At 36.1% G+C, this 24,289-nt stretch overlaps 1 protein-coding gene across 2 annotated transcripts in view; it reads right to left on the bottom strand.

Annotated features, from left to right (window-relative positions):
* Positions 1-6,191: 6,191 nt before the first annotated feature.
* The window catches only part of GAB1 (GRB2 associated binding protein 1), a 125,406-nt gene continuing 107,308 nt past the window's right edge, over positions 6,192-24,289 (bottom strand). For both annotated transcript variants that reach the window (XM_059373049.1, XM_059373056.1), the window contains 3 exons: positions 18,761-18,884; positions 13,218-13,340; positions 6,192-10,506 (listed from right to left, as the gene is read on the bottom strand). In XM_059373049.1, the coding sequence (XP_059229032.1) occupies positions 10,348-10,506; positions 13,218-13,340; positions 18,761-18,884 (406 nt within the window). In that variant the 3' untranslated portion in view covers positions 6,192-10,347. The remainder of the gene's footprint in view (positions 10,507-13,217; positions 13,341-18,760; positions 18,885-24,289) is intronic.

Here is a 24,289-nt window from a genome sequence, read left to right as displayed (position 1 = left end):
AGTTTCTGAATTTAAGTGATTGTGACTAGCAGGGAGGTCAGAGATGGGCAAAACTCTAGCTGCAAGGATGTCTGGGAAATGTACTTTTTATCTGTACAGATACTGAGGTATGGGATGGCACTCAAAAAAGAGGTTGGATCAGCTATTAAGCAAGCCAATCTTCCTCAAACCCTTTATTTCCTTGATGATATGATGCAGTAATAATTATGAATATTATTAAGGATTTTCTGTGTCCTGTCTGATCATGCCCTCTTCCCTTATCTGCCTTGACATGTGCCATGGGAGTTTGGCCCTTATATTCATCTCTTCGATTATTTCTGGCTGCTAGTCAGTTTTATCCATTGTCAAGTCATAGAAGAAGCAACCTGACTCCCATCCTTCTTGTCTGCTTTTGGTAGTGGTTGTGTTCTCCTACCTAAGGTGAAAGCTTCTGCTGGTGCATAGCTCTTGCTAGACGTCAGTTAGAGTACCCTCCACTTGCCTTCTTAGTTCTATAAATATTAAAAGCTTTTTACTGTTGCTAAGCATTTTTAACCACCCCTTGTTGGTTCCCTTAACCTCACCCACAGATACAGAGTAGTTCCTTCGCTTGACTCTTTTCAATTACTTCTTTGAATGTGCCATCTTTTCCTGCCAGGAATGTCACTGACATAATGATGGAGAAGACACAGTTTTTATTCCAAGCTACTTTTGGCCAGGTAGATGAGATAAATATGGCCATCTGTTATGCAATGGCTCTACCTCCCCACCCCCAAATTAATGTTCATGTGCTAATCCTGAGTACCTTTGAGTATAATTGTTTTCAGGGATAGGGTCTTTAAAGAGGCAATTAAGGTTGATTGAGGTCACAAGGGTGATCCTACACTCTATTAATCATAACTTATAATCCAGTGTCACTAGTGTCATAAGAAGAGAAAGACACAAGAGCTCACATGAATAGAAGATAGATAGAGTGATGGCCATCTACAAGGCAACAGATAGAGGCCTCAGAAGAAGGAAAACCTGCCGATACCTTGATAATTGGACTTCCAGCCTCCAGAAAATAAGTTTCTGGTTTTAAATCCCCCAGTCTCTGATGACAGTCCTAGCAGACTAATAACACCATCATAAAAGCCAAATAAGAAAATTCTATTAAGAGTTACAAGTTGTGTTACTCTCAGAGGAAGGAGCCATTACTTTTAGGGAGGAGAAGTGAGGGAAATACTAAGTTGTCTCAATCAGAACTTGAAAGTTGGAGAGAATAGTAGTACCTACCTCACAGTATTATAGGGATAAGAATAAATATAAAACACAATGTCTCAATAACTGTTGAATAGTTTTGGATGTTATGAGAACACATAGCTAAACTCCTGGACCTGGGTTTGGAATGGTTTCTTGATGTCCTTTGGCCTACCCTTTCTTATTTATTTATTTATTTACAATTTTTTAACTTCATTATTTTTTTTCAGTTATTATTTTTTAAATTTTTATTTAGTTTTTTAAATTTCTTTTGTGTTCCAGAATTCATTGTTTATGCACCACACCCAGTACCCCATGCAGTATGTGTCCTCCATAATTCCCACCACCAGACTCACCCAACCTCCCACTCCCTGCCCCTTCAAAACCCTCAGATTGTTTTTCAGGGTTCACAGTCTCTCATGGTTTGTCTTCCCCTCCAATTTCCCCCTTTCTCCTCTCCATCTCCCCATGTCCTCTGTGTTATTCTTTATGCTCCACTAATAAGCGAAACCATATGATCATGGACTCTCTCTGCTTGACTTATTTTACTCAGCATAATCTCTTCCAGCCCCATCCATGTTGATACAAAAGTTGGGTATTCATCCTTTCTGATGGAGGCATAATACTCCATAGTGTATATGGAGACCATATCTTCCTTATCCATTTGTCTGCTGAAGTGCATCTTGGTTCTTTCCACAGTTTGGAGTTCATTGTACTCCAATGAACATTGGAGTACAGATGGCCCTTCTTTTCACTACGTCTGTATGTTTGGGGTAAATACCCAGTAAGTGCAATTGCAGGGTCATAGGGAAGCTCTATTTTTAATTTCTTAAGGAATCTCCACACTGTTTTCCAAAGTGGCTGCACCAACTTTCATTCCCACCCACAGTGTAAGAGGGTTTCCCTTTCTCTAAATCCTCTCTAACACATGTTGTTTACTGTCTTGTTAGTTTTGGCCATTCTAACTGGTGTAAGGTGGTATCTCAATGAGATTTTGATTTGAATCTCCCTGATGGCTAGTGAGGATGAACACTTTTTCATGTGTCTGTTAGCCATTTTATGTCTTCACTGGAGAAATATCTGTTCATGTCTTCTGCCCATTTTTGACATGATTATCTGACCTGCCCTTTCAATTCTTAGGTTTGTTCTGATGTTTTAAAGTCCCAAATTTCCAATGCTCTTGAGTTCCATTTGGTTCTCAAGACCTTCCACCCTTGGCCTTATCTCTTAACACCCAACTCTGCTCTTGTGATAGCTAGCCTCTAAGATGCTTGCAGCGAACCTTACTTCCAGGTACTCATGTCTTTGTAATTCTTCTTCAACAATGAGTCCACGTGGACTGTTACAACCCAATGAAGTACAACAGAGAAGACAGTGTGTGGCGTCCAAGCCCAGGTCATAAAAGACACTGAAGCCTATGGTGTTGGGAATCATTAGCTCTGGGGGAAGCCAGCCACCATGCAGTGAAGATACTCAAGGAGCTCTGTGAAGAAACTCACGTGTAGAGGGACACAGGCCTCCTACCAATTTACCAGTCACGTGTGTGAGCTTCCTCAGAAACAGATCCTTCAGCCCCAAGATGACTAGTCTCAGCTGACTTGACTGTCATTTTATTAAAGACTCTGAGCCAGAACTGCCCAGCCAAGACAATCCTAAATTTCTGATCATGGAAACCAAGAATAAAGGACTTTTTTAAATGCCTGTAAGCCATTACATTTTGGTGTGTTACAGCATTAGATAACCATTATAGTATTTCTAACCTTCAACCTGATACACAGCTCTCCATATTTTGTCTCTTCCGATATTTTTACACTCCTCACTTTTACACTTTTACACTTCTCACAAAGCAATAGCAAACTAATAATAAATTGTTCATATTGTTGTCTTTTCAGATGCGCTTTTTCCTCCTTGCCAATCCTATAAGACCGAGCACAGTCTCCATCTCTTTGAAGCTTTTCTTGATTACCATACTTTGAGTCTTCTTCAGTTTCTCATCATTGTGCCTCAGAAGTAATTTGCTGTCTCATATAATTTGTTATTTCACACATTTGTAAAGATAAAGATGATGTAAATTTGTTTCCCACATCACGTAGCATAATGCCACACATGTAGAAGCTACTCCAGTGAAACGATTTTTTAATAAGCCACCATCCAGTAGAGCTGAAATGTGAGACAACAGTACTTTCTTCTTAATCTGAATTCCAGAATTATTGTTTTGTCTAAGGATTGGAGTGAGCAGCTTTTGATCTCATTGTTTTTACAAAGTTTTTTTTTTTAATTTTTTTTTTTTACAAAGTTTTTTAACAGAACTACTGAAAAGTAGTTTAAGAGGTATATAGGATATGTGCCTCCCACACACAAGGGAAATTTAAAGCAGGGATAATTAAATAAATGCGTTAAGGTCATAACATGTGACAACAGTCAAGACGACAACCGAGGATAGCAAATGTAATTCTGTTAATAAGATATATGCCTCACCCAGCAAGAATCTAATAAAATCTTTGTTTCTTTTAGCACACTGTCTCCCCCTCATGCCAATTTAATGGTTCCTGAAAGACAAAAATTATGGCTAGCATAAGTAGAAACATGTTTCACTGTTAGTAAATGGCTTCAGAAATCCACCAACTTTAATTTTAGAAGAGAAGATAATTTTGGAGTAGAGACTGCCAATATATTTCAAGTTAAACCTCAAAATCATTGCTTGGTGTGTGTGTAGCAGGCACTCAGATTAATGAATTAATACTGACATCAGTCGGGGTTTACCAAACAGACCGACAGAATCGACTGATTGTCTACCTGCTCATCCAACCATCTATCCACCTGTCTGCAGGAGAGATTTATTTTAAGGAATTGGGTCACACAACTGCGGGCACTGGCAAGTTTGAAATTTGTAGGGCAGGTTGGTAAGCTGGAAATCCAGGCAGGAATTCTATGCTACAGTCTTGAGGCAGAAATCCTTCTGTGGGAAACCTCAGCTTTTGCTCTTAAAACCTTCAGTACACTGGATGAGGCCTAGCCACATTACAGAGAGTGATATGCTTTAATGACATTTATGACATACTTCACAGCAACATCTAGACTAGTGTTTGAACAAACACATGGGCACCATAGCCTTGCCAACTTGATACAGCCACCACAATACTGTACTTGAGAAAGTGGGCTTTTTTGGGGATTTGCTTCGTTTTCTTTTCTGAACACTGTACATCCCTCACATTGAGTATTCCAAATGTTCTGGGCATCACATAGAATGCAAAATCAGAGAACATGATGCTAAGAGTTAATCAACAACATAATCACTGTAATAGTAATAAAACCCTGTTCTCATGAAATATAGAAACACAACTTAGAAACTTAGTTTCCTATATATGTTCACTTACTTTACTACAAAAATATTTTTTAATATTAAAAAAGGGAAATAAGGGAGGAATGTTACCCATCACAAGTTAATAGAATTCCTCCCATCACTGACAGCTTTTAAGTAAGCAATAACATATCCACAGAAGAGCCAAGTTATTCTCTATAAAACTCTCCTAATAAAACTGTAACTCAAAAAGTGTTTATCAGAGACAGCAGCTTTTTTCCCAAAGAAATAATATGCAAATAGAAGTGTCACCACCTACAAGGTGACAGGAACACAGATGAGGAGTGAATGATCTCAAAAAAGATAACTTTACATTCCCCAAACTGCCCAAATACGATCTAATGAGTCAGTTGCAAGATGCTGGCATGAGTAGGCCAAAGGACCGACATGATCCTTGGTGTTTATGAAGTACTGCAGATGTTTGAAAACTCTCACAGAAATGGAGAAGCCCAGCCAGTTACCACTTCCCAAGTCATGTTTTATATGTATAAAAAGTATTTTCTGATGGAAAAGGCTGCATGCAGACCCTTATTTATTGGCCTTTTACTCAACGAAAGGCTGGAAGTACTTGGGCTAAATGAAGGCCTAACAAGGGCCTATGCACGTGGCAACCATCTCAGAGGTTTTTCTTATTGAGTTAGAGTGTGATGATTGTATTTCATCGTGATCTAGTGAGATCCTGGTGGCAGAAAAGGAGTGACCCTATGGAAGTAGGGCTGGGAAAGTACAGCTGACCCTTTAGGGATGCTGACCCCTTCCTTGCACAATTAAAAGCCTACATTAACTGTTGATTTCCCTAACACTTAACTACTAATAATCTATTGTGTGTGTGTGTTTTTTTTTTTTAAAGATTTTATTTATTTATTTGTTAGAGGGAAAGAGAGAGAGAGAGAGAGAGGGAAAGCACACAAGCAAGGGGAGTTACAGGCAGAAGGAGAAGCAGGCTCCCAGCTGAGCAAGAAGCCCTATGTGGGACTCGATCCCAAGACCCTGAGATCATGATTTGAGCCAAAGGCAGACACTAACCAAATGATTCACCCAGGCATCCCTAAATAATCTACTGTTGACCAAATGCCTTACTGATAATATAAACTGTCAATTAACTCGTATTTGGTGTTATGTGCATTATATACTGTATTCTTACAATAAATAAAGCTAGAAAAAATGCTATTAAGAAAATCATAAGGGGGGCACCTGGGTGGCTCAGTGGGTTGGTTAAACATCTGCCTTCCACTGAGGTCATGTTCTCAGGGTCCTGGGATAGAGCCCCATATCAGGCTCTCTGCTCAGCGGGGTGCCTGCTTCCCCCTCTTTCTCTGCCTGCCTCTCTGTCTACATGTGATCTCTGTCAAATAAATAAAATCTTAAAAAAAAAAAAAACCCAAATCATAAGAAAATAGAGCACTGTTCCTATTTACTAAAAAGAATTTGTGAATAAGTGGACCCACACAGGTCAAACCTATGTTGTTCAAGGGACAACGAATAGTAAATGGAAGAATTGGTTTTTTTTATTTTATTTAGGTAGACTCTAAAGAAGGGTTACAAATATAAACGTATATGTCTTCCTTAGTTCACAGTCTTGGTATCCAAACTGACTAGTTACAGTCTTGAAGCCAAATTGTTTGAAAAGTTTTATTTGGTAGCAGAAAATACCTACAATTGGATCTTTACAAAAAAATTTGTGCAAAGGAGGGAAAATAAACATACATAAGATTTTGCTGTCGAAATTTGGGATGATTATCAACAATTGATGAAGGTCACAACAACTTACACAAAGCTACATCTTTTTAGGGAAAGAAAGTAGAAGCTACGTTAATCCCTTGACTAAACAGTTTGTTCAAACTCATAACAGACATAATAATGAACCTAAAGAAAGTTAAGTTTATGGAAAAGAAGACAAGCTAAATTATTTCAAGCTGTAGGAATACAGAAACATTTTTAGTCAGAGTAAAAACCAATTATCTCCACAACCTGGCAATCAGCTTCTCATGCTATCAAGTCTATAATGTCAACATTATTCATTTACACCATGGCTTTTCATTTCAGAGCTGTCAGTGTTTTAAATTATATACAGATTTACATATAACATATCAGATGTTATTGACAGTCTTACCCTAAGATATGTATGTAAGTATATATATGTCTCTCTCTCTGTAGCCACTTGATTTGGTCATATGTACAATTCCTGCTATGGACCCAACTGCTTATTTGACAATAAAGGACAAGACCCACCAGAATGACCCAAAGACAGAGTTAGAAGAGACTTTGTTGTCTCTGAATTTCTAGAGGTTTTGTATTCATTCAAAATACTAATACCGATACTTTCAGTGGGCCAAAGAAAGAGGCACTAAGAGCATTCGAAAGCATCCGAGAATTGAGATCACTGTCTATGGTACAGTGTACAGGCATAAAGTAGCTACTATTTTAAAAAATATCAAAAATACTGTTTTCATTAAAGGGGGGTAAGCAGACAACTTCCTACTAGCAGAAAAATAAATACAAACACTGTGTTCAATTTCCAGTTTAAATGCATTTATGAATATGAAGATTGTGACCCCCATTAATTATAGAGTCCACAAGAAATTGACTTATGATCTTAATGTGCAAGTATAGCAGTGTTTTTCTATCAAATTTAGTCTATGATTAAATACAACGCTATACACACACACACATTCATAGCAGTACCTTATGGAATTCTCTAAAATGCTCACAGTAGCTTATCTAGTATTGATGAAGATGTACAGAGTGTAGATAAAAACCATCTTTTACAGCTTACTAAGTGATACCTTCCATGGGTTAAGTAGCTTAAATTATTCAAGTTTAAATTTCCATTCTTAAAAGCAGAACTGTGCTTTGGTATTCAAAACCTCATAAAATTTTACTGTTTTTCAAAGTAAGAAATAAAAAATACACATCAAACACGTGGGAGAAAAACACTTCTGACTTATAATGTGACTCACATGATTAACCAGTGGTTTCCATATCTTGCCTGGCTAAAACTCAGCTTTTTGGAGGTGATTAGGGTTTTAAAAATTTTTGTTTTTATGAATGTGTATTTTTAAAACAATAAAAATGCACATTCTAATGTGCATTTGTCCCCCCCTTTTTCTTAACCACACTGAAGACTGTGTATGTATTAACTTCCACTACAAGAATGGTTTTTTTTAAACCTTGGAATACAACTTCAGCTATCTCTAATTAAAGAACATTCTGAGATGTGTTCTTAAAACCTGCTATTATTTACACTTACTTAAGTTCGTGTGAATCAAATCTTTCCTGATAATATGCAAATAAAACAAATTGGCTGCTGAAGTTTTTGGCCAACTCTATAATGCCAATTACACATTTGTGTTACTCGCAAATTTTATTCCTAGTAATGGATTAAGATAAATCAACTTAAATGTGAACCCAAAATATTTACATTGATAAAACAAACTTTTCAGACTTCATGTGTTGGCGTTACACAAAATTTTATTGAAGATTCCACTGCTAAAAAAATGTTTGGAAAATGAGGCTCTATAAGAAACTGTCTTTTAATTCGTTAATACAATGTTTTAATGTGATTACGTTTTCTAAAACTAACTGCCTAATACATTTCAATTCTTAAATTATTCTGCACAGTGGGAAAACTTCTACAAATTAGAGTGGTGCATGTCTTAAAAAATGAGAACTTGTAAAAAATGGAAAACCCACACTAAAAAAAGTCAGTCTATTTGCCTTAGACTCTTGATAGGCAGCTTTAAACAGTATTTCCACCTTTGAATTGATAATATACTTACTGAATATATTTACTGTTGTGTTCTAAATCTGAAAATGCATTCATCTTCCACGTAACGTAATTTAGCAATTTTACACAAGTGTGCTGTGTGTTTTAATAGTTTAGGCACATTTCAGTAATTTTGGATTTTATTTTGTGGTTTCATTACAAAACAGCTTACACACACCAAATTCAAACAGTCTTTTTATTTAAAGATCCACCTGGAAATTCACTCCTGGGTTTTAGTTTTCATTTAAAAAGACGCAAACATTTAAAAGCATCAAATGTTACTAGTCTACAATTCATCTTGTTATGAACATTTTTTAGTTCATGAATTGGGGAAATAAACCCATTACATTGATTAGGCACAGTACTAAGGCCAAGAGACCAGATATCAGGGTACATCTATGTACTTAGGCAACAGTTAGAGGTCTGAATGGAGGGAATCATGCCTCAGCTGTGGGCACGCCTATCTCCGCCCCCTCCAAAAACTGTTAGTAAGTCTCAAATCAGTAAAAGATTGTATGTAACTTAGTTAAAAAACAAGCAAACAACTATACCTGCTTTCTAAATTACACTGCAAAGCCAAAACAGATAAATACAACTATAGCCTCACTATAAAAAATTTGTGGTTTTGATATCCATATCACAGGACCATATTATAGGTGAGAAAGAATTATATAATTCCTTAGGTCGTTTCAGATATCTGGTTGGAAGAGGTCCATGACTATAAGATTTCACATTATAGCAATGCTTCAATATTTCTTGAATTAGGGCAGTGAATAGAAATCACAGTACAAAATCCTTAATTCTTTTACTGGAAAAGCAATAAGTGCTACATATGAGAATCACTTATAGAACATCTATTTTTTAAAATGTAGATATAAAATATTAATTGCATAGGGATTTAAATATAAGGCCAAGAAGAATATAAAGTAAAGCTAAAAAAATCATAGAAAGGGCACTATGGTGTCAAAAGATAGAATTTCATTTTTAAGAGTAATAAATCTGAATTACTGTCTAATTAAAAAAATCACAGTATGTTGCTATAACTAACAGTGAATGTTTCATTAGGTCCAAACTGGAAACCAATATTAGGACTTACAAGAACACAACTAAAGCTCATTATCTGAACCTGATCAGTGTATTAGCACATCGGTGCCTGGTACGTACCTGATTAGTTACATAACCTACGTTTTGCAAATAATGTAAAGTTTAATACACGTTAACAAGTGTGAGAGCACATCATCACTGCATGCTGTAAGTGATCTACAGTCTTACTTGACAGTGTAATTATTCAGTCTTTCCAAGATGCAAGACCCCACCTGGCAGAATCTTCACTCAATGAATCAGAAACACTGTAATAAACAAAATATAATAAAGTTCCACCACTGAAAACTAAATGTACATGAACCAGAGAATTAGTTCCTGACACCAGTACATGATTATCCACAGCATTCTGGAAGGCAGTGAATGATGAGTCCAACTGTACTCTATGGTTTAAGCTAATGGGTTATCACCTGAAGTTTCAGGTAGAAAGGTAAATTGTGGATCTACTTCTCATTTTAATGTTGTTAGAGTGCACTTTAAAGAGCAATTTCCAAATCTAAAAGTAGCTTAGTTGACTTAGTATTGTTATATAGAGTAGTGTGAGGAAAAACAAGAACTCCCAAAGGAATTATGTTAAGGAACATTTGGGAATACCCAAACCAATGTTTTAAATGAAAAAGTACATAAATACAGTAATACTACTAGTGAGTTAACTATGGAACAAATGTTTCTCTGGGAGCTAAACAACACTATTTTCCCATATTATTTACATGTTATGAATTGTTCAGATACCACAAAGCACCATTTACAGTTTAAATTGTTTGATTATGTCTGAAAGGTCCTTTGACTTCAATTCTACTCAGTTGAGGATCTATCTAGAAGTGTCAAGTCTTCTTCAGTTAAACAGGATTTATCTCTACAATTCAGTTCTCTTTTGTTCAGAATCAGCAAAGCAGTATTTTCATTTCACAATCTTGGCTGGTGTTTCTGATTCTGTGGACTGTCTCCCGTCTGTCCAGGCTTCCCGGGTGCTCTTTAGAGCCAAGGTCTTCTGTTGGTCAACCACAACATAATCTACTCTCTCATCAGCCACACTGCTGCCCGAGCCACTGCTCTTTTGCTAAAAAGCAAAGAAGAACACCAAAAAGCCCCACATATAAAAGAGTTCTGAGTAAAATTTAGTCTTAAAATGCAAGACAATAAAAATATATGTTTATAAAAAATAAAAAAATTTAAAAAAAATGCAAGACAGTCACATGCTGTGAATAACTCTTGAAATCTTATTGGGTCATACACACACATACACACAAAGTAACATTACCTCAATCTAAAAATGTTTTTTTTCTAATTGTACATTGTTTTCCCCTTAAATTTAAAATTACTATATATAAGAACACAGACTAATGCTCCCACACAGATGGAACTCTTAGAAAAGAGGGATTGCAGACCCCTGGTTCATGTTAAGATACACAGGTTACTTCTCCCTCTAGCTGAAGCTTCACTTTTTCAAGTCCTTAGAACATGTATCAGTGTTTACTTTTGGAGCTAAGAAATGTTTTTTGAAAAGCAGTATCTCAAGAATGGCAAACTACATAGGCTGACAGGATCTCTTACCTTTTTTTTTTTTAAGGTTTTATTTATTTATTTGAGGGAGAGAGAGACTGCGCCAAGTAGGGGGAGTGGCAGAGGGAGAGAAAGAAACAGGATTCCCGCTGAGCAGGGAGCAGGACCCTGGATCATGACCTGAGCCCAAAGGTAGATGCTTAACCGACTGAGACATCCAGGTGCCCCAGGACCTCTTATTTTCTAAAATACAACTAAATACTACCTAACCTAAGACACATATAATTTTTAAAGCAGTGCTGGGCTCTCTGGAGTGTAACAGAAATACCCAAGGTGTGAGGAAAACAGAGAGACAAAGAGCTGCTCACGGTAAACTTTACAGTTATCTTTAGGATGAATGTCAATCTCAGCAATGCAATTAGGAGGCCCTGGATGGGATGGCATGCCCAATCTGAGACCATCCTGTTAAGCTAGGGACCCTTAAAGAGAACTGAGGTGGTCCCACAGTGCTTCCCAGCGGAAGAAAATGCAAATCTATTTTGAAGGAAATTTAGGTCTGCAAGATTCTCACAGATACACTCAGGAAAATGAATTTGCAAAAAAAAAAAAAGGAATAAAACATGTAAGGAAATAAGCTATAAAGAGTGAGCAGAAAGAATTACTAAAAAAAAAAAAAAAAAAAAAAAAGTGAGCAGAAAGAATAAACACAGATTTAGACCTCCAAGGACTGAAATGACAATAAACAGTATAAAATATATATGCACAAAATCTTTAAAGGAATCAAGAAAACTAAATAAAAGGAGTAAGAAACTATTCAAAACAGCTAGGTATATTTTTAAAAAACAAGCAAAATTTCATTTTAGAAATAAAAATGAAATAACTGAAATTAAAAATTAAAGAATGGGTTAAACATGATAACTATGATAGTGAACTTGGTGACAGATCAAAAAAAATTATCCAGAGAAGCACAAAGAGATGAATAGAAAGAAAATATGAAAAGGTGAAGATGTATGGAAAATAGAGTAAGTTCTAACTAATCTGTAATAAGAAACCTCAAATGAGAGGATAAGAGTAATAGCTGAAAAGCTGGATTTAAAGAAGTAATTACTGGAAAAAAAAAAGAGATAATGACTAGGACTTTTCCAGCACTGATTAATACAAACCCGGACATAAAAACAGTACAACTTCCATCAAGCATGATAAATAAAAAGGAATCTATGTCTAGGTACATTGTAGTAAATCTGTAGAATACTAAAGATACAGAAAAGATCTTAACATCAGCCAGACAAAAAAAGACAAATTATCTATAAAGGAACTATAATTAGATTGACAGCATATTTTTTAACAGGAACAATGGAAACCAGATGATAGTGAACAGTGTCTTCTATGTGTTGAGCGAAATTTATTGCTAATCAAGAACTGTGAACTCAAAAAAACTTTTTCAAGAACAAGGACAAAATATAGACTTTTTCACTCACACAATAATTGCAAGAATCTAACACTAACAGGCCTCTCCCTCCTCCCCCCAAGAGGAACTTCTAAAAGATGTATTTCAGGAGGAAGAAAAAATGATTAACCGGGGTTAAGCATCCAACTCTTGATTTCAGCTCCAGTCATGATCTCAGGGTTGTGAGATCGAGCTCTGAGTTGGGCTCTGTGCTGGGTGTGAAGCCTGCTTAAGATTCTCTTTCCTTCTCCTCCCATGTTCTCCCCACCCCTCCCCAGTCCACCTCTCTCAAGAAAAACAGAAAAAAAGAAAGAAAAAATGAATATGGGAGGAAGGGCTAAAATACAAGAAGAAATGGTAAGAAAGAGAAGTTTGCAAGTATGAGGAAAATGTAAGTAAACACTGTCTATATTATAAGAATACTACTATTACTACTACTACTACTATTGTGTAATTTGTGGATTTAAGAAATGGAAAAAAGCAAAACTTTGGTCAAAAATAGCACATATGTCAGAAGGGGAGTAAGGTGAGCTAACAATGGAAAGAGTATGAAGATAATGAATAACTTCAGATTTAGCTAAGCAAGCACTTCAAAAATAACCACTAAAATAGAAGTATATCATTTCTATAACATTAAAAAGGAAAAAAAGCAACTTCTTATCTCCATAACTTTGTTAATTGTGATTCATGAAACAATATTAAGTAATAGACTTTATTAAGTTTAAATTAAACATACTAATAAAATTTCCTCAAAGGAAACATGATTCTGTGGGTTTAAAAAAGGTGAGCTAATTGTTTTTATAGAATGAGATTTCACTTACCTTACGTGGTGGTGTGGATTTCCCAGAATCTAAATCTAGATCTAGGTATTCCACTTGTTTGTCTCCTTTGGGCTTGACCATAGGACTGCTTCTTCCGTCAAGACTATTACTGCCAAAAAGATTCTGAAAATGGTAATACAACAGATCAACTGTTGGACATCCATGAGACATACTGCTTATCTTGTTCATCGTCATCTACTAAAGCCAAAATATTTATTTCAAGAGGATATGGTTTAAAACAATGTCTGCTTAGAAAGTTAAATAACCGAGGAAAATAAGTAATATTAATAAAATTAGTTATAACTTAGCTTAGAGCAAGTTAAACGTAGTTTAAAAAGTCAAACTGGGGACGCTTGGGTGGCTCAGTGGGTTAAAGCCTCTGCCTTCGGCTCAGGTCATGATCCCGGTGTCCTGGGATCGAGCCCCGCATCGGGCTCTCTGCTCAGCAGGGAGCCTGCTTCCTCCTCTCTCTCTACCTGCCTCTCTGCCTACTTGTGATCTCTGTCTGTCAAATAAATAAATAAAATCTTAAAAAAAAAAAATAAAAATAAAAAGTCAAACTGTTCAAACTAAGACTGAAACATCAAGCTACAATTAGTTGTGAGAGTGCCACCTGAACATTATTAAAATGGTATCTTTACTCAATTACATTTTTAAACTACCAGATCCTTTCACTCCTTGCTTTCTAATTAAAGTCTTTAAAAAGTCCTATATTTTATTTATTTATTTATTTATTTTTTAAAGATTTTATTTATTTATTTGACAGAGAGAAATCACAAGTAGGCAGAGAGGCAGGCAGAGAGAGAGGAGGAAGCAGGCCCCCCGCTGAGCAGAGAGCCCGATGCGGGACTCGATCCCAGGACCCTGAGATCATGACCCGAGCCGAAGGCAGCGGCTGAGCCACCCAGGCGCCCCAAAAAAAGTCCTATATTTTATTGAAAAGCTTTCATTTTGGGGCACTTGGGTGGCTCAGTAAGTTGAGTGACTGACTCTTGGTTTCAGCTCAGGTCATGATGTCAGGGTCATGCGATTGGCTCTGTGCTCAGCAGGGAGTCTGCTGGAGTCTCCCTCTCCCTCTGTCCCTCCTCCTGCTTACCTGCGTGCTCTCTCTCTCAAATAAATAAATTGATAAATCTTAAAAAAAAAAAAAAGCTCTCACATTGAAATTAGTTTAGAATATGTATATTAACTAAAGGCTATAAACGATTATTGCACTGGCAAAGTCTGTTTTGTTTTAACCATCTGGAATTTTTACCACTTCATTTCTTTTGTCTTCTCTTTAGCCTTATTTCTTCTGTCTTAATAGGAAGTGTACAAGAGCTACTCTCTAAAAAAAGATAAAGGAAAAAGAAGATAGAGGACACCAATAAATGATAAAAATGAAAAAGCCTGAGACAGCAAAATGCAAAAGAAACAAGCTGTTAGGAACTTGAAGGCTGAACAGGAAGGAAAGGATGACATGAATTTATGCCCCTTCATATACCCTCTACGCTAATTACAATAGTTCCAAATGTGTGCCAACAAATGCCTTGTTTCCCTGCCTTGCTGCTTCCAACCTCACCTAGAAATATTCTGGACTTCTTGTAGTCAGGACATTAGCAGCTTCCATCCTTGCGTCTTCTATCATGTACATATGAATATTCACATATTATCTCATACTTCTGAAGAAAACCATAATGATGTAATATATTTAAAAGTTATACTTGTTATAATAAACAAAGCAATTTGGAAACTCCATAAATCTGGTTTTGTTCTTCTTCTTTTTTTTTTTTTTTAAAGAGAGCACACATACCAGCAGGGGTTGGGTGGAGAGAGGGAAAGAGAGAATCTTAACCAGGCTCCATATCCAGCCCACAGCCCCAGGCAGGGCTTGATCTCAGGACTCTGAGTTCATCACCTGAGCTGAAATTGAAATCAGAGTTGGATGCTTGACCAAGCTACCCAGGTGCCCCCTCTTGATCCTTTTATATTGCTACTCCTTTTCTTCTAGCTCAAGTTAAACAAAGTAAACTGTGGTTCAGGCTAAGGAAATTGCTAGAAAAACACTGAATTCATTTCCTCTTTTGAAGCAGGGGTGCTAATAGCCAGTGTGAAACATTTTTGTGAATTAGAGAAGGTACTCCTGTCTGCAGGTCTACAGAGATCTGTGCCAGGGTCCATGGCCTGGTGAGCAGGATGTGGTCTGAACTGCATGTACCCACAGACCCAATACTGTGCAGTCTACTGTGTATATTTCATACTGTACACAGTATACTTATGTAGGAGCAGCTACAGGACTGAATGTGAGGACTCTATTTGTAGGAATAGATCTTTTGACCAAATCTATGAACTACTACTGATAAAGCATTAAAAAAATATTGACAGTAACATGCAAGGCACAAAAACGTGTAAGCAAGTTTTGCTGCTCAATTATAGGTATTAAATCCCTCTCCCTTTTTTTTCCTAATTCATAAAAAAACTGATTTTTTTTTCTGAATGACTCCATATTTCATTCTCACATAAAAAATCAAGCAGAAGTGTGTGTGTGTAAAATTTTGTATTCAAATGTGACTCATGAAAGAACCCATACCCGGAATTCCCCTAACTGGAAATACCTACAGTTGTTCATAGTATGGAAAGACTATCAAAGGAGCCTATGAGCTTATATGATGTACACCTTTAAACTCAACAAATTGTTCCTAAAGAGAATTTCTCAGAATTGCTAGTTAAACTGTTTTCTGTCTAGTTATTATTAGAATTGGAAATTTGTTCATCTTTAAGTATTATTAAAATTTGGTTCCCTGCAAGGTAGTCCATTTACTCTTGTTCTAATCTCAACCAAAAACAGCCTGTCTCTGCTTTCTAGTCCTTAACCCACTGTTTTCCCAAAACAGTTTAAAAAAACGCTAAGATTCTAGGAATGATCATAATGTTCTGTGAATTAAAAAAAAAACAAAACAAAAAACAGTAGTGCTTTGGTTTTCTAAAGTTCTTTTTAAAGTATGGAAAATTGTTGAACATATTTTTGTTGTTATTGTTATATAACAATATTTATATCTTTAGTAGTGATGTATAGTCACACAAATTTCAAGTGTCATATTAAGGGTTCACTTCATGAATGCCTGACTTTGGATCTCTGTATAAATTAATAGGCAGCATCATGGTTTCATTAAATACCACCTGCTCTATGATCACCAGTATGGAAATGTATCATGCTTTGAATCTTCAATGTACCGAATTTAATCTTCATTGTAGGCATAAGACAGATCTGATCTGATCTGATTTGATCTGATCCTGTCTCAACTTCTCCAAGACAATTTTTTACTGACTTCATCTGTCCTAGCATAATGAGATCTTGTGAATTTCTATGGTATTCCATTAATGCACTAACTCCCAAGAGGTATGGAAAACATTGTTGTAACTATATCACATTCTTTTCTAAGGAAGAATTGTCCGGACTATGATGAACTCTTACAGCTGGCAGCAGGAGTATATGGAAATGGTGGTTGGCTTTTCTATTGTGTAGGGCGAGGGGTGTGTGTGTGTGTGTGTGTGTGTGTTTTCACCAGGAATATTTTTGCTTATTTCTAACACTTAGGACCTAAGTACTTTAGAAAATCATTGGCTGGCAGGCAAAAGTATCTTTCTGGCTTAATGCACAAGTTATAAAAGAATAATTTTATTTTCTTTGACTTTCTGAATGTAATGTTTTTCTTTCTCATGTTTTCCTTTCACCTAACACTAAGTCATGACAAATCACATTTCCAAACTTGCCTATTACATGTCCTTTCTAAGATTTTTATGGTAATTTACTATTTTGGGCAAAAGGAAACTCTTTTAGTATCTCAGAAAACAATTGCTTTTGTAATTAAAAAAAATCCATTCAACCAGGTAAAGATAAAAATTGATGACAGTATGTACTCTGATACCACACTGAGGATTTATGTAGACTTTTACCAGTCTTTTTACTATGATGAGAAAAAAATAAGTTAATAAAAGTAAAACCCCACTTATCAAATTAAAAAATTATAAATGCAAAAGCAGAAACCAATTAGTAAAAACTGCCTTAAAAATCAATGAAAGGATTATTGATATAGCTAGTTTGTATTCTAATCCAGGACTGATGTAAATATTTTAAATTATCTTATTCATTTTGAACATCATATACATTTGATATTTCAAAGTTAATTAATTTAAGCACCACATCAAGCTTTTCAAATCATTTCATTTTTATAAGGAACCTGTTTTTGCCTAAAGTACATTAAAGATGTAAAACAAATTTGTTGCTAGAAATGGACTTTTCTATTTGAACCTCTAGAGTATCACTCTAAAGAAAATAAAGCCACTAAAATGTTACCCATTCCTAATTTTGATATGACATGTTTGCTTACCTTGGCAGATACTACCTGGTTGTGCCCTAGCGGCTGCCTTTCCTTCTCTCATGTGAATGGGTTTTTAGCCAGGCCCACTGTCCCTCAGAAGAAAGGATGTTTCCCAGCCCCCTTCATATTTATGTGGCCACATAGTGTGTACAGCAGTTTCTGGGAACCTTCTTTATAAGCAGATAGACTGTGCTCTATCCTGAAGCTTAGAATGTGAACTGCTGGTGCAGGACGACCTTGTTCTATGAGCTTGTGAGCCATACCTAGAAAATGGTGGATGGGAGAGCTGGAAGGGGTCAGAGTCCCCAAGGACTCTGTAGAACAGGGCTCTGCCACAACAACCATGGCTTGACTCTCTCTGGCCTCTTACATGAGGAGAAATAAACATCTATTTTAAATCACTGTTATTTGTTTACTTTTTGTTACTCAGAGGTGAATCTAATCATAACTGATTATTTTTTGTTACTCAGTGGTGAATCTAATCCTAACTGATATACTCATCTACTAAAATACAAGTAACAGAGCAAGCACTGAATCTGATTTGAGGGAAAATAAAAGTAAAATATTTTTAAACATTAAAATCAGATTTTATTCTTAAATATCTGAAGTATTTTCTGGCAACTTAAAATTTCGACGGAACACAAGCTTGCTACAGTTATAAAATTCTTGTGCCTTATGGTAATACAGCCATTCTGAAACAAATCAGGTTTGTAAAGCCAATCTGAAACAAATCAGGTCTGTAATCTTTAAGTCACTCCTAAGGGTATATTACTGAAAGATTGTCAAAGACCTCTTATATAAGATCATTTCATTCTAAGGGTACAGTGGGCCTAGAGAACTGCATTGCGCAATACTCCACTATATTTTTTTGAATAGTTTCAAAAATTAAATATATCTTAAAATAAATATAACTATAAAATTTTATGATTTTTAACTCATTCTAATCTACTTTATAGATGCTGATATTACACACTGACACTTTATTGGTTTTAAACTTTATCATATTATTATTTAAGAAGCTTATTATTTAAGAAGCATTTATTATTTAAGAAGCACTTTAAAAAGTTGTCTTCTATCCTTTGTTAAGTATATAAAGAAGGATGTAAGGGTAAGATGTAGAGATGGGAAGAAAGGTCCTGGCCTGCAGGACCTGGAATGGCTGCTTGTAAAGACTTTACGTACTGAGTCCTCGCTGGACAGGTTTGGGTTCATGGGAACATAATTCTCTTCACTGTCGTGGGAGTCACTGCTTGAAGTTGTGCTGTGCACTGAGTCCGGTCGGGGAGACAAGGGAAACCTAGAGGAGCTAATTACAGAAACCACTGTTACAAACCTAAACCTGGACAATTTCTAAAATCACTTCCAAAATAAAAATGAGTGACAGTTTACATTCTTTCAGAAATATCATGGAAGTTTACAATCATTTATAATACACATTTATTTTAATGAAATTTATTGCATACATTCAAATGCACATATCTTCAGGCATCAAGTTCCTTGTGAAGAACAAAAAAAGTACTGTCAGTGATTTGGGGATAAGTAGAAAGTCACAGATATGAAAAGAAATATTGAAGAGTTCCTAGTTAAAAAGAACTAGCTATATGAACACATAAAACACTAACACATATTTAATGCAGGTCTGTAACTTCACATATTCATTCATTTCCCTACACATATTTTAAAAAATCTTGATTAAATAACCCCCACGAGAAACTGCCATATTTTCCAGATCAGTGGGTCTCAGAAATTTCTAGTCTTGTGAACCATTTACACCCTTAAGAATTATTGAGAACCCCAAAGAACACTGTTTATTTGGGTTACACCTATTTACCATATTACAAATAATATAAATTTTTTAAAAACACAAGAGTAATAGTCCAAGATGGCAGTGGAGTTGGAGACCTTAATTTTGTCTGGTCCCAGGAATTTAGCTAAATAGCTATCAAATAATTCTGAACAACTGAGAACTCAACTGGAGAGGTAAGAAAAGAATAGTTGCAACTCTACAAATAGAAAAGCAACCACTTTCTGCAAGAATGACAAGACGGAAAAACTCAACTCAAAAAAGAGAACAAGAGGCAGAACTTATGGCCAGAAACCTAATTAGGACAGACATAAGTTAAGATGTTAGAACTACAGTTCAGAATAACGATTATAAAGATACTAGCTGGGATTGAATAAAAACATAGATGACACTAGAAAATCCCTTTCTGGAGAAATAAAAGAACTAAAATCTGACTAAGCTGAAATCAAAAAGGCTATTAATGATGCAATAAAAAAACAGAGGGTCTAACTGCTAGGATAGGTGAGACAGAAGAGAGAATTAGTGATATAGAAGGTCAAATGATGGAGAACAAAGAAGCTGAGAAAAAGAGGAAGAAACAACTACTGGAACACAAGGGGAGAATTTGAGAAATAAGTGATATCATAAGACCAAACAATATTAGAATAATTGTGATCCCATACGAAGAAGAAAGAGAGAGAGGGGCAGAAGATAGACTGGAGCAAATTATAGCGGAGAACTTCCCTAATTTGTGACGAAAACAGGCATCAAAATCCAGGAGGCACAGAGAACCCTTCTCAAAATCAATAAAAATAGGTCAACACCTCAACATATAATAGTGAGAATTGGAAATCTCAGTGACAAAGAGAAAATGCTGAAAGTGACTTGGGACAAGAGGTCTATAACCTAAAAGGGCAGAACATTAGATTGGCAGCAGACCTATCCAAAGACACCTAGAAGGCCAGAAAGGACTTGGCATGATACATTCCAGGCACTAAACAAGAAAAATATGCAGCCAAGAATACTACAACCAGCCAGGCTGTCATTGAAAACAGAAAGAGAGATAAAAAGCTTCCAGGACAAACAAAAACTAAAAGAATTTGCAAACACCAAACCAACCTTACAGGAAATACTGAAAGGGATCCTCTAAGCAAAGAGAAAACCTAAAGGTAACATACACCAGAAAGCAACAGAGACAATATACAGAAACAGTCACTTTACAAGCAATAGAGTGGCACTAAATTCATATCTTTCAATAGTTACCCTGCAGGTAAATAGGCTAAATGTCCCCAGTCAAAAGACACAGGGTATCAAACTAGATAAAAAAGCAAGAACTGTGGATATGCTATCTGTAAAGACTCATTTTAGACTGGAAGACACCCCCAGATTGAAAGTGAAGGGGCTGAAAACCATTTATCATGCTAATGGACATCCAAAGAAAAATGGAGTAGCAATCCTGTATCAGACAAATTCGATTTTAAACCAAAAACTGTAATAAAAGATGAGGAAAGGCACTATATCATAAGTAAAGGGTCTATCCAACAAGAATATCTAAAAATTATAAATATGTATGCCCCTAACCTGGGAGCAGTCAATTATATAAACCAATTAATAACAAATTAAAGAAACAGGTTGATAATTATACAATTATACAATAATATTGGGGACTTTAACTCCCTACTCACTGAAATGGACAGATCGATATCACAGATATATTCACTACATTCCATCCCAAAGCAACAGAACACACATTCTTCTCTAGTGCACATGGAACATTCTCCAGAATAGATCATATCCTGGGTCAAAAATCAGGTTTCAATCAGTACCAAAAGATTGGGATCATTCCCTGCATATTTTCAGACCACAATGCTTTGAAACTAGAACTCAATCACAAGAGGAAAGTTGGAAAGAACTCAAATTCATGGAGGCTAAAGAGCATCCTATTAAAGAATAAATGAGTCAACCAGGGAATTAAAGAAGAATTAAAAAAATGCATGGAAACAAATGAAAATGAAAGCACAACTGTTCAAAATCTCTGGGACACAGAAAAGGTGGTGCTAAGAGGAAAGTATATAGCAATACAAGCCTTTCTCAAGAAACAAGAAAGGTCTCAAATACACAACCTAACCTTACACCTAAGGAGCTGAAGAAAGAACAGCAAAGAAAGCATAAACCCAGCAGGGGAAGAGAAATCATAAAGATCAGTGCAGAAATCAATGAAATAGAAACCAAAGAACAGTAGAACAAATCAACGAAATTAGGAGTTGGTTCTTTGAAAGAATTAATAAGATTGATAAACCCTGGGCCAGACTTACAAGAAAGAAAAGAGAAAGGACCCAAATAAACAAAATCATGAGTGAAAGAGGAGAGATTACACTGAAGAAATAGAAACAATTATAAGAACACATTATGACCAATTATATGCCAACAAATCAGGCAATGGATGTACTCCTCGAGATGTATAAACTACCAAAACTGAGCCAGGAAGAAATAGAAAACCCAACAGACTGGTAACCAGCAAGGAAACTGAATAATAAAAAATCTCCCAACAAACAAGAGCCAAGGGCCAGATGGCTTCCCAGGGGAATTCTACCAAACACCAAAAGAAGAATTAATACTTACTATAAAGTTGTTTCAAAAAAATAGTAATGGAAGGAAAGCTCCCAAACTCTTTTTATGAGGCCAGCATTACCTTGATCCCCAAGCCAGACAAAGACCCCACCAAAAAGAAGAATTACAGACCAATATTACGGAAGAACATGGATGTAAAAATTATCACCAAAATACTAGCCAATAGGTCTAACAGTACATTAAAAGGATTATTCACTACAACCAAGTGGAATTTATTCCTGGGACGCAATCGTGGTTCAACATTCAGAAATAAATCACTGTGATACATTACATTAATAAAAGAAGGGACAAGAACCATATGATTCAACAGATGCAGAAAAAGCATTCGACAAAGTACAGCATTTTTTCTTGATCAAAACTCTCCACAGTGTAGGGATAGAAGGTACACACCTCAATATCATAAAAGCTATCTACGGAAACTCACAGCGAATATCATTCTTGTTGGGGAAAAACTAAGGTCAGGTACATGCTAGGGATGTCCACTCTCACCACTGTTGTTCATCATAGTATTAGAAGTTCTAACCCCAGCAAGCACACAACAACAAGAAATAAAAGGCATCCAAATTGGCAAGGAAGTCAAACTCTCACTCTTTGCAGATGATATGATACTCTATGTGGAAAACCAAAAAGACTCTACCCCAAAATTGCTAGAACTCATAAAAGAATTCAGCAAAGTGGCAGGAAATAAAATCAATGCACAGAAATCGGTTGCATTTCTATACACTAACAATGAGACAGAAGAAAGAGAAATTAAGGAGCTGATCCCATTTACAATTGCACCAAAACCCATAAGATACCTAGGAATGAACCTAAACAAAGAAGCAAAGATCTGTACTCTGAAAACTATAGACCACTCATGAAAGAAATTGAGGACAACACAAAGCAATGGAAAAACATTCCAAGTCATGAACTGGAAGAACAAATATTGTTAAAATGTCTATGCTACCTAGAGAAATTCATTGTAACCCCCTTCAAAATACCATCAACTTTTTTCACAGAACTGAACAAATAACCCTAAAATTTGTAAGGAACCAGAAAAGACCCTGAATAGCCAAAGGAATGTTGAAAAAGAAAACCAAAGCTGGTAGCATCATACTCTCGGAATTCAAGCTCTATTACAAAGCTGTAATCATCAAGAGAGTATGGTACTGGCACAAAAACAGACACATAGATCAATGCAACAGAATGGAGAGCCCAGATATGGACCCTCAGAGATTCTTGGTCAACTAATCTTCGACAAAGGAGGAAAGATTGTCCAGTGGAAAAAAAGGCAGTCTCTTCAACGAATGGTGTTCCAAACTTTGGACAGCCACATGCAGAGCAATGAAACTTGACCACTTTATACCACTATATACACAAAGATAGACTCAAAATGGATGAAAGACCTAAATGTGAGACAGGAATCCATCAAAATCTTAGAGAACACTGGCAGCAACCTCTTCGTCCTCAGACATAGCAAGTTCTTGCTAGACATATCTTCAAAGGCAAAAATGAACTACTGGGACTTCATCAAGACAAAAAGCTTTTGCACAACAAAGGAAACAGGAAAAAAAAAACCCCACAAAGACAACTGACAGAATGGGAGAAGATATTTGCAAATGTCTTATTAGATAAAGGGCTAGTACCCAAAATCTATAAAGAACTTATCAAATTCAACACCCAAAGAACAAATCATCCAATCAAGAAATGGGCAGAAGACATGAACAGACATTTCTGCAAAAAAGACACCCAAATGGCCAACAACATGAAAAAGTGCTCCACATCACTCGGCATCAGGGAAATACAAATCAAAACCTTAATGAGATATCACCTCACACCAGTCAGAATGGCTAAAATTAACAAGTCAGGAAATGACAGATGTTGGAGAGGATGTAGAGAAAGGCAGACCCTCCTACACTGCTGGTGGGAATGCAAGCTGGTGCAGGCAGTCTGGAAAACAGTATGGAGGATCCCCCAAAATTTGAAAATAGACCTATCCTATGACCCAGCAACTGCACTACTGGGTATTTACCCCAAATGTACAAATGCAGTGATCTGAAGGGGCAAGTGCACCTGGAATGTTTATAGCAGCACTGTCCACAAGTCCATAATAGCCAAACTATGGAAAGAGGCTAGATGTCCATCAACAGATGAATGGATAAAGAAGATGTGGTATATATGTATATACAATGGAATAGTACTCCACCATCAAAAAAAAAAAAAATAAATCTTGCCATTTGCAAAAATGTGGATAGAACTCAAACTAAGCTAAATAAGTCAATGAGAGACAGAATTATCATATGATCTCACTCATATGT

The sequence above is a fragment of the Mustela nigripes genome, chromosome 1, assembly GCF_022355385.1.
Source record: "Mustela nigripes isolate SB6536 chromosome 1, MUSNIG.SB6536, whole genome shotgun sequence".
Taxonomy (NCBI): Eukaryota; Metazoa; Chordata; class Mammalia; order Carnivora; family Mustelidae; genus Mustela; species Mustela nigripes.
Note: the sequence above shows the minus strand (reverse complement) of the source record. Positions and strands in the feature narration are given on the sequence as shown.